This window comes from Taudactylus pleione, unplaced genomic scaffold, assembly GCF_031769625.1.
Source record: "Taudactylus pleione unplaced genomic scaffold, aTauple2 ptg000009l, whole genome shotgun sequence".
Lineage (NCBI taxonomy): Eukaryota > Metazoa > Chordata > Amphibia > Anura > Myobatrachidae > Taudactylus > Taudactylus pleione.
The window spans coordinates 3,646,466-3,658,901 of record NW_028284412.1 but is presented as its reverse complement, the minus strand read 5'-3'; the positions used below and the strand labels follow the sequence as shown (position 1 = coordinate 3,658,901).

The 12,436-nt window shown below is 41.1% G+C and overlaps 1 protein-coding gene across 2 annotated transcripts in view; it reads left to right on the top strand.

The window, feature by feature from the left end:
• RABGAP1 (RAB GTPase activating protein 1) overlaps positions 1-12,436 on the top strand; it is a 193,959-nt gene that overhangs the window by 155,474 nt on the left and 26,049 nt on the right. For both annotated transcript variants that reach the window (XM_088466930.1, XM_088466924.1), the window contains 3 exons: positions 319-447; positions 8,670-8,762; positions 11,138-11,248. In XM_088466930.1, coding sequence (XP_088323056.1) covers positions 319-447; positions 8,670-8,762; positions 11,138-11,248 — 333 coding nt within the window. The remainder of the gene's footprint in view (positions 1-318; positions 448-8,669; positions 8,763-11,137; positions 11,249-12,436) is intronic.

Sequence of the window (12,436 nt, the reverse complement as noted above, 5' to 3'; positions counted from 1 at the left end):
ACCCATACCCCTTCTGGTCTTTGCAGCATCGGAAGGCTGTGTGGCAGTGGGACCACTAGGCTGCAAACCTCTTCTGCAGCTGTATAAAGAACAACTTCGCCCTGAATGTTATACTTTGTGATCTATTACTAATATACCAGGAATTTTGTGAAGTGCTCTTTATTATACATTCTGTATTTCACAGTAAATTGTTTTGTACTTAAATTGCATAACCATGTGACTCATTGTAATGTTCTTTATTGAAACATTATGCACCATCCCTGATGTGTATGCGCATACACACAGCTAAGACCATTAACAAATACAATTTCTCCCCAGACCTCAAAGGATGACCTCCTTCTTACAGACTTTGAGGGCGCTCTAAAATTCTTCCGCGTTCAGCTTCCAAAGCGCTATCGTTCCGAGGATAATGCTAAAAAGCTAATGGAGCTGGCTTGCAGCCTAAAGGTAACTCTCATCATCAATAGTCCTTTGACTGTTGACGCTTCACAAAGTGATTAATGGATTAATGTTCACACTTTTGATCATGACTTTCACACTGTGGAATATTTGGTGATATAAGAGTTTATTTCCTTTGATACAATATACCTATGACTAAGATCTCCGTTTGGAATTCTAATTCTTGCATCTGATTTTATTTCTGTATAAATTGGTTTGCCTCTATTACACTAGCTTCAATCAATCTCTGTGGTGGATCTGTGCCGGCTTTATGTGGCCCACACGTGGCCGCTGATAATGTAATGTTCTGAGTACCTGTAGGAGATGATCGGGCTTTTCTCTCTGCATAAACCTGTTAATGTAAGAAATTCCATGTTGTGCACAACCTCAGACTACGTACAAGTCTATTTGTTATATTCCCGATAATGTATTTTCTTTTGTGGTTGTAGTGTTCCAGATCAGTGCATGTTGTCATTATTACATCAGGTGGAGATCTTTGTAAGAATCACAGCACAGCGTGAGAACACAGCTAGACCTTTTACGTGTCACTCTGTCTCTGATAGAAAAGAGCAGCCGAGCATTCCTCTGTATCTGTATATTCATAGCTCCACTTACTCAGTGCCAACGTTTTATCATTTTGGTATATGACTTGCAAGTCTAGTGCCTTATTTCAGCTCACGTGGAATACGTTGTAGTGATGTAGTTGAGAAATACATCTATCTCCGTCACATATGGCCAAAACAAATAAAAGTAACATTCTTCTGTTTTGTAGCTGCAATATTATCCATAGTCAGTTCAGCAAATGCACTAAACAACCAATATCTTTATCAGTGATGGCTCCTTACCAGTCTGGCAAGGAGGTCTGTAAATTGTGCATAGGATCGCAATCCTGCGTATGTGCATAAATTGGCAAGCAGTCCAGGCTTCTAGGAACTGAGTCGGCTGCATCCCCTAGAAGCTGGTAAGGGCTGCCGTAATAGCAGTGGACTGACTTCCCCTGGGAAACGCTCTCTACTACCGCAGACTAGTCTGGCAGTCCCAGGATCCCCCATGGGGACTGCCTGTCAGGCTGTGATTAGCAAGGAACGTTCCACTATTAGGCAGCCCCCTAGGTAAAATCTGCCACTGATCTTTATCATTAATTTTGTTACTTGCATACCATAGAAGTGTAGATGAAAATAAGCTAATCCTTTGAACTATAATAGATTCACGGCTCCAGGTTGAATGTCCCCATCACGGTCAGTTATGTTAAGACAAAATCTCTGTATCAAAGCACATGAAAGTAAAGAGATACATGTAGCATCTGTTTTGTGTGAAGTACAACGATGTGTCCTCATACACTATTGTGGCGTCAAACCGTCTTTCACATCGCACCAGGTCCCACGCGACTTGACTTGCGCCAAGCTTCTTTTTAGCTGGAATGTGTCCTAGTCACAACACAATGTGACAAAACCGCTTTGAGATTTCTCTGATTAATTTTATGTGCGACACTTGTATATCTGTGTGCGACAGTCTGAATCCGCACGCGAAGTGCTACGGCGCAGCGTCCGCCGCTTTTTTCATGCCAAGTTCCGTTATACGGCTTCAGACTCATTCGCACACAGATATACACGTGCCACATATCAAATTAATCAGTGTAGTCTCAGAAAGCGCTTTTCTCCCTTTGCGTTGTGATCGAAGACGCATTTTTGAGCAAAAAAGACGATACATTCCGCGGCACAGCTCACTCGCAACACACAGCGCATTGAGGCTAGGTGTATGAGGACACATCTGTGGGTGAATGTTTTAAAGACAATAAAAAGTATATACTGTGTCGCTATGGATTAGATATGGACATTGGTAATCATTAATGTTTTCAGCCTAATGGTGCATACACACGGTCAGATTTTTCCTTCAGATATGAATGATAACGATTTAAAAATCGTTCAGTCGTTCATATCTGAAGGAAAATCTGACATATCTGACATGCCTGAACGATGGACGATCAACGATGCGCGTTCCCGTTTGTCAGATAACGATATCTGACATCTGATGGGTTTGCAGTCAGACTTGGACGATTCCATTCATTTTAATGTAGTCAAAAATCGTTCAAATCGTTCAAAACTTTGGTCAAATCGTTCAAGTCGTTCATCTGACAAATCTGACAAATCTGACCGTGTGTACGCTCCATTATAGTGACTTTGATTCCGTGAGGATGATTGCTGCTTTGTTCCGATGCTTGCATGTGTCACTCCTGTAGGTTACAATACAAGGAGTAACTTTGTGCACATGCAAACTATATCTGTCCATTGGCATGCACATGAGCATACCATCAATGGTTCAATCCATCTAATGGTCTACAAGCGACTGTTAAATGCCATTGATAGACAGGTGCCGGTGACTAGAACAATTCAATCCCACCCATGCGATGACGATCCATACTGTGCATTGAGCTTCCTCATTCCCAGCTGTATCCACATCATGGAAATGGTATCAGACAGCTTGGCACTAGCCTCTTATTGCTGATTCAGCATGACATATAGAAATGGTTGGCGACCTAGAGGGGCACCTTCTAATGAAGGAGACTAAACACAGAGCAATTACCTTGCATTTAGGTTGCATTGTGTAAGTTACATGTCTGCAGGATTGACATCTCATTTAAAGAAGACCGATCACACAACTGAATCTCATTATTTCTAACGGTCAACCAGAATGCTCAGCAGAGGAGTGTTACTGGCTGTAGAGTGAGTCACATGAGTCTATATGAGCCAATCAAATGACATTCGCATCCACTAGTGCACACACACACACACTCCCAGCTGCTGCCAAGCCTCATGGCATTTTTGTTTTCCAGCAGTTTAAGCTCATATTTTATAGCAGCTAAGAACCCGCTTCATCCGGTTTTCAGGGTAGAAAGCAAATGATTCCCATCTACTGGGCTTTAAGTAATGCATTTATTTTCTAATGTTTATATAATACCCATTAACCGTTTTGATTTCCAATATCCAAATGAGTCTTGTCCATCATATTGGCAGTGGGGGTTGGGGGTATGTGCAAATTTGTCTACATGTGTTGGGATGTTTTATATAGTTATGAAAAATAAAATAGTTGTTGTGTCTCCTGACTTCACCACAAAGTGAAACAGCTCTGTAGTAGGTGTATGTAAAGGTGGTTTGTAATAATACATTGACCTATAGCTACATTAAATAATCTTTGGAATACACAACATAATTCTGGAAGATAACTTTTTAGTAACCAGATAATGAATGAATACATAGTACCCCATCACCGTTGCTGACAGGCTGATTTATTACAATTGCATTACTGAAGCCAATCCGTGTTGGCATGACCCATACGTGAGTTATTACATACAAAGATGTGCACATCAGACACAATAGTACATAAACTGTTCGCTCCATGTACCTCATCCGTAATCTCTTTGCTTAGCTCTGTGCTTTATGCTGGCTGTCAGTGAGCCCTGCTATTCTGGAAAGTAGTTAATAATGCAAGAGGTTTTGTTTCCAACCAAGGATATCCTGTCTGCTCAGTCAGTATGCCTGAGGAAAGCTGCATTCAGTGGCTGCTCCTCTTTGCTGATTCACGTTTGTAAGTATCCCTCTGATGACTGCATAATGTCTCCTATCTGTTTTATGTTGGTGCCTTGATCAGTTATCAGAATTTTCCACAGATTGTCTTGTTAGCTTGGATAGGTGCAGCAGCCCTGTTTTGTCTCATATAAACTGTCGGAACTCCTTCCCCGCACCAGGCCCTATCTTGTGGCCTGTCCTTTCCACCAAACCCTATAGAGAGCTTTTTTTTTTCTAGTTTAATTCCCCAGCTGTAGCTCTGTATGGGGAATCCTGCAGTGGTCACTTGCTAGCACCGAATATGTTTCAGTTGTAAACCGACCAAATGAATACGTCTGTCTCGCAGACATCTGTGGTAGCTTTTCCCTGGAGCGTCTCTAAATTAGCACTTAATATTATTTTGTTAGAATTAATGTATACTCCTTTATCCGCAATGTACATTGTAGAAAGGAAAGTGTTTCCGGTGCTTACGGCAGAGAACATGAGAATCCTCTGTTGTATGCGATCTGTTTTGTGCTCTTGTCCAGTATAATACTCTATAGCAGTGATTTTTTTTTTCAGTCCTCAAGTGACCCTCAACAGGTCATGTTCTCAGAATTTCTGCCTGTAGGAACCCATGGTATTATTAATGACCCCAAAAAACAGGTTACCTCGCTTGTGCATGAGAATGAGAAATTCAGAAAACATGACCTGTTGTGCCTACTTGAGGGTTGGATTGAAAACCTCCTGCCTTATAGGACTATTCTTTTATGTCAGAATAGATAACTAGAAGTTTTTGGTTTTCTTTTCTCCTGTCTAATAGACAATATTCCGTTGTTTATTTTGTGGAGTTTTCTATATGGTATACTGCCCAACATTTTAAAATGCAAAGCCAGGAAAGGGGGCATGACCTCGTGTCAGTAAGGCCAAGTTTCCAGGTGTGTAACGTTTTGGGGGCGTGGCCATGTGTCATGGTTCCCGTGTCTTGCCATGCTGGGGGCTTTCCCAGCACTCCGGAAACTGCTGGGCAGTCCTTAGTATTACAGCACAGTGTGGATGACTCACGCATCATTCATTTACCACTTCTCTGCTATGCAAAGCAACGTATGACCGTGTCCCTCCAATTTCACCCCTGCCTGCTGGTCACTGCAGCACACCATGGGTGGAACAGCGGGACATTGCCTGAAAAGCTGGACTGCCGCGCTGAAATTGGGAAGGTTGGGAGTAATGATATGGCTACACACAGTCATATTATTTTCTTTTTTTTTATTCGGGGGCTCCAGAAACCCTCACCATGAGCGTGTCTTAGCAGTTCCCACTTAAAGTGCAATTAAACCCATTGTTGGACAGTACTGGGTTTTACAGCCCTCCCAATCCTTTCCCTAGAACTCTTGCCATTTAAGAGGTGCAGCAGTTCAGGGTACTTGTTTGTACCGGAGACCTCTGCTGGCAGCTTGGTGTAATACTGCAGTAAAGCCAGGGGGTACCGATGCCTGGTGCTAAAATTACAGCCTACTCCTCATTGGATGGTCATTGTTCAATCAGAAGCCAGCCATTAGTTTAGAGCAGTGTTTGAGCTCTATCCTTTGGCGCATCTACAACATTGCATAAAGTATTTAGTGACCCATCATAGTCTGGGATAAATGGGGAGGGGTGCATTGTTGCTAATAAAATATCTACAATAACAGAAGAGCTTATACTTTACGAAATCTCATGTATACAAAATAAATGAGTGAAACTAAAAGGGAAGAGATTCCCTATCTGGTTGAAGTCTCATTTTTAACTGAAATTGAAATGGGTTTGCTGGCTGTAGTCCTTTTAGCTGACCACACACTCACAAACGATGCAGTGTCGTTAACGATTTCCCTTGAACTCTTCCCGGCACTCCAGGCCACAATATGGCGCTTAAAGTGTTCAATCTGACCAACGACCTATTGTGCGTCCTTAATGATTTCCAGTGCGTCGTGTACGAAACTGGCAGATCTTGACTGCTGGGTATGTGAATCGTTAGTCAGTGGGCACTTACGATTTGCACATATTAATTACGATTTGTCATTCCGGTGCTTCGAAATCGGGTAAATCGTGCAGAAAATCGTCTAGTGTGTGGCCAGCTTATGAAAGCGTTGTCTTTGGCTTTCTGTAATTGAGAAACACAGAAATAAGTGGAGTAAAAAGCCATGTGAAGAGTCGTCCGTGCATTGTACCTTCAGATTCCATTACCTTACATATTTATATTGCCATAAAACACACAAATCGTGTTTATAGCAACAGTTGCATTATAAAGAAGGTGTTATAATCTACTCTTCTGCAGAGAATCTACCTTTGGTAAGCAACGGTGGCCTTACATAAGTGATGGAGGAGTAGCCATAGCGGCCGCAAGAATCAGTGTTCTGTTGTTTGGTTAGGTACGCAACCACATAGGTAAGCAAGTGCCTATTTCCTTGTAGCCGTTTTGGTTTTGTAGGGCTCAAACACATGGTAGAAACAGGAGGATCTCCCTACAGAGCTTGGACAAAAGCACTATACACAGTCTATTTGGGAACTGGACCTAAAAAAGGCGGCATTGACAGCAGCGCGATAATTTGGGCAATAAGTGGTTATACTGAGGCTGCCGTGTGAATACCATGATTGCTGCTCTTATATTGACTAGTGAGCATGTGGAGTTTATGTTGCATTAGTGTTTAATCTAGCACCCTGCACCTGTCACAACCTGTGCAGTTCCTCTTTCCTGCCTGGGGTGTCACTCTCAGCTCTGGTGCCTCTAGCACACTCCGCTGATGCATCAAACTGCTGAGATACACACCAGAGTGCGCTAGAAGCACCAGGGCAGAGAGCAACACCCCAGGCAGGAAAGAGGAACTGCACAGGTTGTAACAGGTGCAGGGTGCTAGAATGAACACTATTGCATTATTAAATATATGGAGATCTGTGAGAAAATGCAGTAATACAGGAGGGTGAGTTAGCATAAGGAGATTTGTGTTAGAGTGTGAGTGTGTGTGTGTGTATATATATATATATATATATATATATAATTATTATTTTTTTTTTCTCATTTGTCTTTGCTGCAGCCGAGCCAAGCAGGCCCTCCCGCTAGCGCCGGGTTACTCGCTTTGCTGAAAATGCATCAGATGCGACTAGAATGCACCAGAAGACTCTGCCGATTACTTTGATATGTGACACTTGTATATCTGTGTGCAACGTAGTGTCTCAGTCAGCATGCAAAGTGCTATATGCAGCGGCCACAGCTTTATTCCATGCCAAGTTCTGTTTTCAGTTTCCGTTGCACACACATATGCAAGTGTCACATATCAAATTAATCAGCACAAATTAATCCCGGTGCGTCCTAGTCGCATTGCATTAGACTTAGACGCATGTTCAGAAAAAAAAGACTCCCAATGCTAGCAGAGTTGCTCAGGGCCTGGCGGCTCACTCATGCTGGGCATATCGTGCTAGATGGAGTATTGAGGCTAGATGTGAGAGGAGGACACATCTGTATAATATATTTGCTTTAATATATGGAGGTGTGATAGGGATGTAATTTTGCCTTCTGGGTTTGTGATGGGCATGGCGTGTAATGTAGTCTGTGTTATGATGATAAACGTGGTCTGTGATGAAGTTTATGATTGGAATTGTTGTAATAGGGCTGTGTATGTGTGCCTTCATTGCTGAATGTTTAACACTCTGCTTTGTGGTTCAAACATCAATGTTGTGTTTTACAGTATATGCAGGAAAAGTGGTGGCATTTATATGCAGGAACAGCGGCAGTGTTGGTACACAAATGGTTTTGAATTCTTAATCAAAGTCAGTGTAGCTATGCACAGATATTGTTACATCTGTTGAATGAATATATATATATTATATAGTTAGGCACCACTGGGGGGGTTAGGGTTAAGCACCACTGGGGGAGGACTGTTAGGTTTAGGCACTAAAGGGGATGGTTAGGTTTAGGCACCATGGGGGGACGGTTAGGTTTAAGCACCAACGAGGAGGGTTAGGTTTAGGCACTAACGGGGAGGGTTAGGGTGCGGGGTGGGGAGGGTTTGGTTTTAGGCACCAAGAAGGGAGGGTTAGTGGGAGAAGGGGGAGGGTTACTATACTTACACGACCCCTGTCAGGATACCGCTGTCAGCATTTTGACAGAAGGCATCCCGACTGCCGGTATTTCATACACAACCCATTGCATGTATATCTCCATTGTGTTATACTGCCTTGGTACAGTAACTTTTCCAGAGTTCTGTGAGAGCTGAATGTTTAATGGGGTGAAACGACAGGGGTAGGCGTGGGTATGTAACAAGATTGTCTAGGGCCAGTATGCAGAGATGGTATGCGCTGTAGTGGTACCACACCTATCTTTTTGTACAGCTTATGTATCGGTAAAGCCGCCTGCCTTATACTAGAATACAGAACCTGCAGGTTTTTTTTTGTTTTTCACTTCTGGGTTACTTAGTGAAACTGAACTTCTAATATAATCTAAGTAAGAATATTGTTTTAACATGACCGCTCCCATCACCACCTACTGCCTATTTACTAAAAAGTTCTGGCCAAGTTTTGTCTTTAGTGAACTTTATTATTCTTGTAACAAACATTTCTCCCCATTGTTTTCATGTCAACACGTTTGTAATAAACAAATCCAACATGTGTTCCAACTGCTTTGTTGCTGATCCGTGGGAATATTTTCCATTTCAGATTAGTCAGAAAAAACTAAAGAAATACGAGCGAGAATACCACATGATGCGGGAGCAGCAGGCGCAGCAGGAAGACCCCCTGGAGAGATTTGAGGTGAGTGATGTGTACAAGCCAATACCATAAAACCATAGAGCCGTACATGATATAAACAAAATGATTTATGCCTGAGCACCGACTCCAAACTATTGAAAAGTACCAAGATACACAGATGTAGCCTATGTAAGGGGTATTTTCAAATTTAACAATACTTTACGTCTATTAAATTAGTTTGTTTTCTTTACAACAATTTTTTTCTTTTTTTTTATATTTTTCTGGTGTTTATAGGTTAAATTCTTAAAAACCTTTTTAATGCACAGTGCTGTACCAAACACGGTAAAATGTTTTGTGATGCATTGCAAGAAAAATGCCTATGCTAAAGGACAATATTTTTTTATCTAGAACTTACTTATGTATTTTAATCCATGTAGTGAGCGAGATTTAGCTTTTACCCAGGCCGCCTGGGAGATGTTGGAGGGAAAAGCCTAGGTTGGAAGCATTAATATTATTATTACCAGTTATTTATATAGCGCACACATATTCCGCAGCGCTTTTACAGAGAATATTCGGCCATTCACATCAATCCCTGCCCCAGTGGAGATTACAATCTATATTCCCTATCACATGCTCACATACACACTAGGGGTAATTTTTGTTAGGAGCCAATTAACCTACCAGTATATTTTTGGAGTGTGGGAGGAAACCGGAGTACCCGGAGGAAACCCGCGCAAGCACAGGGAGAATATACAAACTCCACACAGTTAGGGCCATAGTGGGTATCGAACCAACGACCTCAGTGCTGTGAGGCAGTAATGCTACCATTACACCATCTGTGCTGCTATCAAATCATTAATACATTTTACTTGAAGTGTCACAAAAAGCTGCATGGTTTATTACTGAATCATTGTAACAATATAAGATGACAAATGAAGCTTAATGTATTGACAGCGCTGTGACCTTTAAGGTGTAAAAGCATTTGCAGAAAAATACACATGTAACTGAATGAGAGTACTGCAATCGATTGACAGCAATAGGCAGCCTCAGCTGGTTTGCTCTATAACACGAAGACCATGCAATTTCCCCTCTTTGAGCAAGCCAGTAGTTCTTAGGTGGTTTGAGCACACTGTCGTGTTCCCCTTGCACTATACTTTTTAGCACACCGTGTAGCCTTCCGTTATCTGAGAAGTTAGTGTAAGCCAGCCGATGCTGTTTGAGTACTAGTGAGGGACTAGGACAAAAGGTTTTATTAATTTATTTTTCAGAGTATACATTGCTGCAGCATCTGTGATGTGTGAGGTAGTAACTCGATTGCTGGTCTCTATTTTCTCGACACTTGGGGGGGGTTTATTTTTCTGGAAAGGGATGACTGATGCCATTGATTTATTTATTTAAGCCAGGAGGCAGACATAATAATAATTTTAAGGCGCACATCCACTAGGCGATATTAATGTGCAATTGCACGATTACGACATCGTAATCGTGAACTATAATGTCGGAAACGACCAGCAATGCGCGCTTCCGCTGGCCGTTTCCGACATCAATCATCGCCCGAACATGCCAGTCAATCTGCCGATAACGACAGATGATTGGCCATGTTCGGGGATGATGGAGGGTGCCTACACTGAACGACTAATCGTAGGGGATGGGGAACGACTGTACGATTACGATGTTGTAATCATACTCTTTCCCTAGTCGCCTAGTGGATGTGCGGCTTTAGTCCCAAAAAGCCCAGTACGCATGTCCTGAGTACTTTTCATACTTTGTCCTCTGATATGCAAGGTATGATTAGGTTCATCTAGTGACTGATAGATGTATTTCTAGAATTTCAATATTGCCAGTCACAGTATGGAGGCTTCACTGTCATGCAAATAGACTTTCAGCGTTTCACAGTGGTAAGATTTTCATAATTTAGAAAACCAGAGACTATGTCCCATGCACATATGATTTTTATGTTGCACTCGCGTATGGTTAGAATTAATAATTATTTTATCTGATTGTTTTTTGTTTTTTTTATCTCAAGTTTTACTTTAAAGCCTAATTTCAAAGTGTTTATCCTACAGTATGAAATCTGTACCCTTTGTCAAACCAAGCATCCATACTCCTAGAAAGCGGATTGCTTTCTGTTAGGAAGTTTGCTAGACCCTAGGTTAATTTTCCTAAGCCATGATTATTTTGTTATTTAAAGCCAATGTGTAGGGAAAATCCTCAAACCATAACTTGTTGTGGCGACTGCAGTTTTATATATATAATATATTATATATATATATTTTTGTTTTCAATCTGTTTGGTTTGTTCAGGAATTATCCCATGGATCAAAATCTTCAAAGCAACTGGCGGTGTTACCCAAGCCATATAACATGGTTTTATCCAAGCCATATAATATGTTCTGTTATAGCTATTAGATTCTATGTAAAATCTTTTATTATTTTTAGCGAGAAAACAAGCGTCTCCAGGAAGCAAACATGAGACTGGAGCAAGAAAATGATGATCTAGCTCATGAATTAGTTACCAGCAAGATTGCCCTGCGCAAAGACCTGGATAATGTAAGAGAACATATATATATAGCTGCTTTTCTGGAAGATAGATAAATATAATATCTGCGATGTTCTAATGCGCAACATAGAAAATTCTGTTGCAAATCTGAATTTCTTGGTCTGATCCGTTTTGAACATTTTGCTAAAATCAGTCTTCTATGGTTATTTGCAATGCATGATATTGTGAATACAGTAGCAGATCAATTTAATATTAGGTCCATAACCTCTTCATTAGTGACCTAGTCATAGAAAAATATTATTAGTTTGAGCATTACATTAACATTTTAAGTAAAAGGGTACAATAAAACGCCTCCTCTACAGTTTTATTGAGACGGAACATTCGGGTCTTTCCATACTTATCACTGTGGTTTGGAATTATTTATTTATATGGTGACAACATATTCAGCAGAGCTGTAAAAGACTCCCTAAAGCCTTGTAAACCAGTTTATTGAATAAAATAAATCAATATAGCATGTTAGTTGGAGATCACCAATGTGTCGGCCTGGTCTCCACTGAAACAGGGAGATCCAGGAGTGTAGGGCTCCCTGACATAGTGAACCCCATCCCAAGGCCTCTGTGGGGAGCGTTCTGCAAAAAACTGCATTTATCCACTTTACCAGTAACTATGAAACATGTACTGCAAAGTGTTTGCCACCCTCTTCCCCATGGATTGATCTCTATGAAGGACCAGGGTCTGTATAACTGTGCCTATTATGTTAAAATAGTCTGTTTTTTAGCAGTGTTACAATAAATTTTGATTGAATAACACCCTCCAAACCCTTCTTTTCCATTTTGACATACAATTAAAGAGTGAGCTCCATTATTTCTAGCCTCTGTGTATCCTACCCTCATAACTTGCCCCTAGAGCAGGTAATAATCTACGTAGACCATACTAGTGCCGTGCTACATCTGATCTAGAATGAGCCAAACAACTATGAAGTTACAAAGAATATTTTCTAAGAAGTTTTAAAGTATTAATATATCTTAGTACAAGGGTTAACATTTTTTGCTATTACAATTGGTAAATGAAACACGGCCACTTTTGTATATGAATTAAAGCAGATTCCACTTCTGCCGATACCTGTACTTAATAAGTAACAATGGCCTAAGTTTCTATAGCGACTGCGTGTGCAATGGTCTCTTGCTCAAAGAAAATTATACAGTGATTCTGACTAGATCGTTAACGAAAACCAGGTT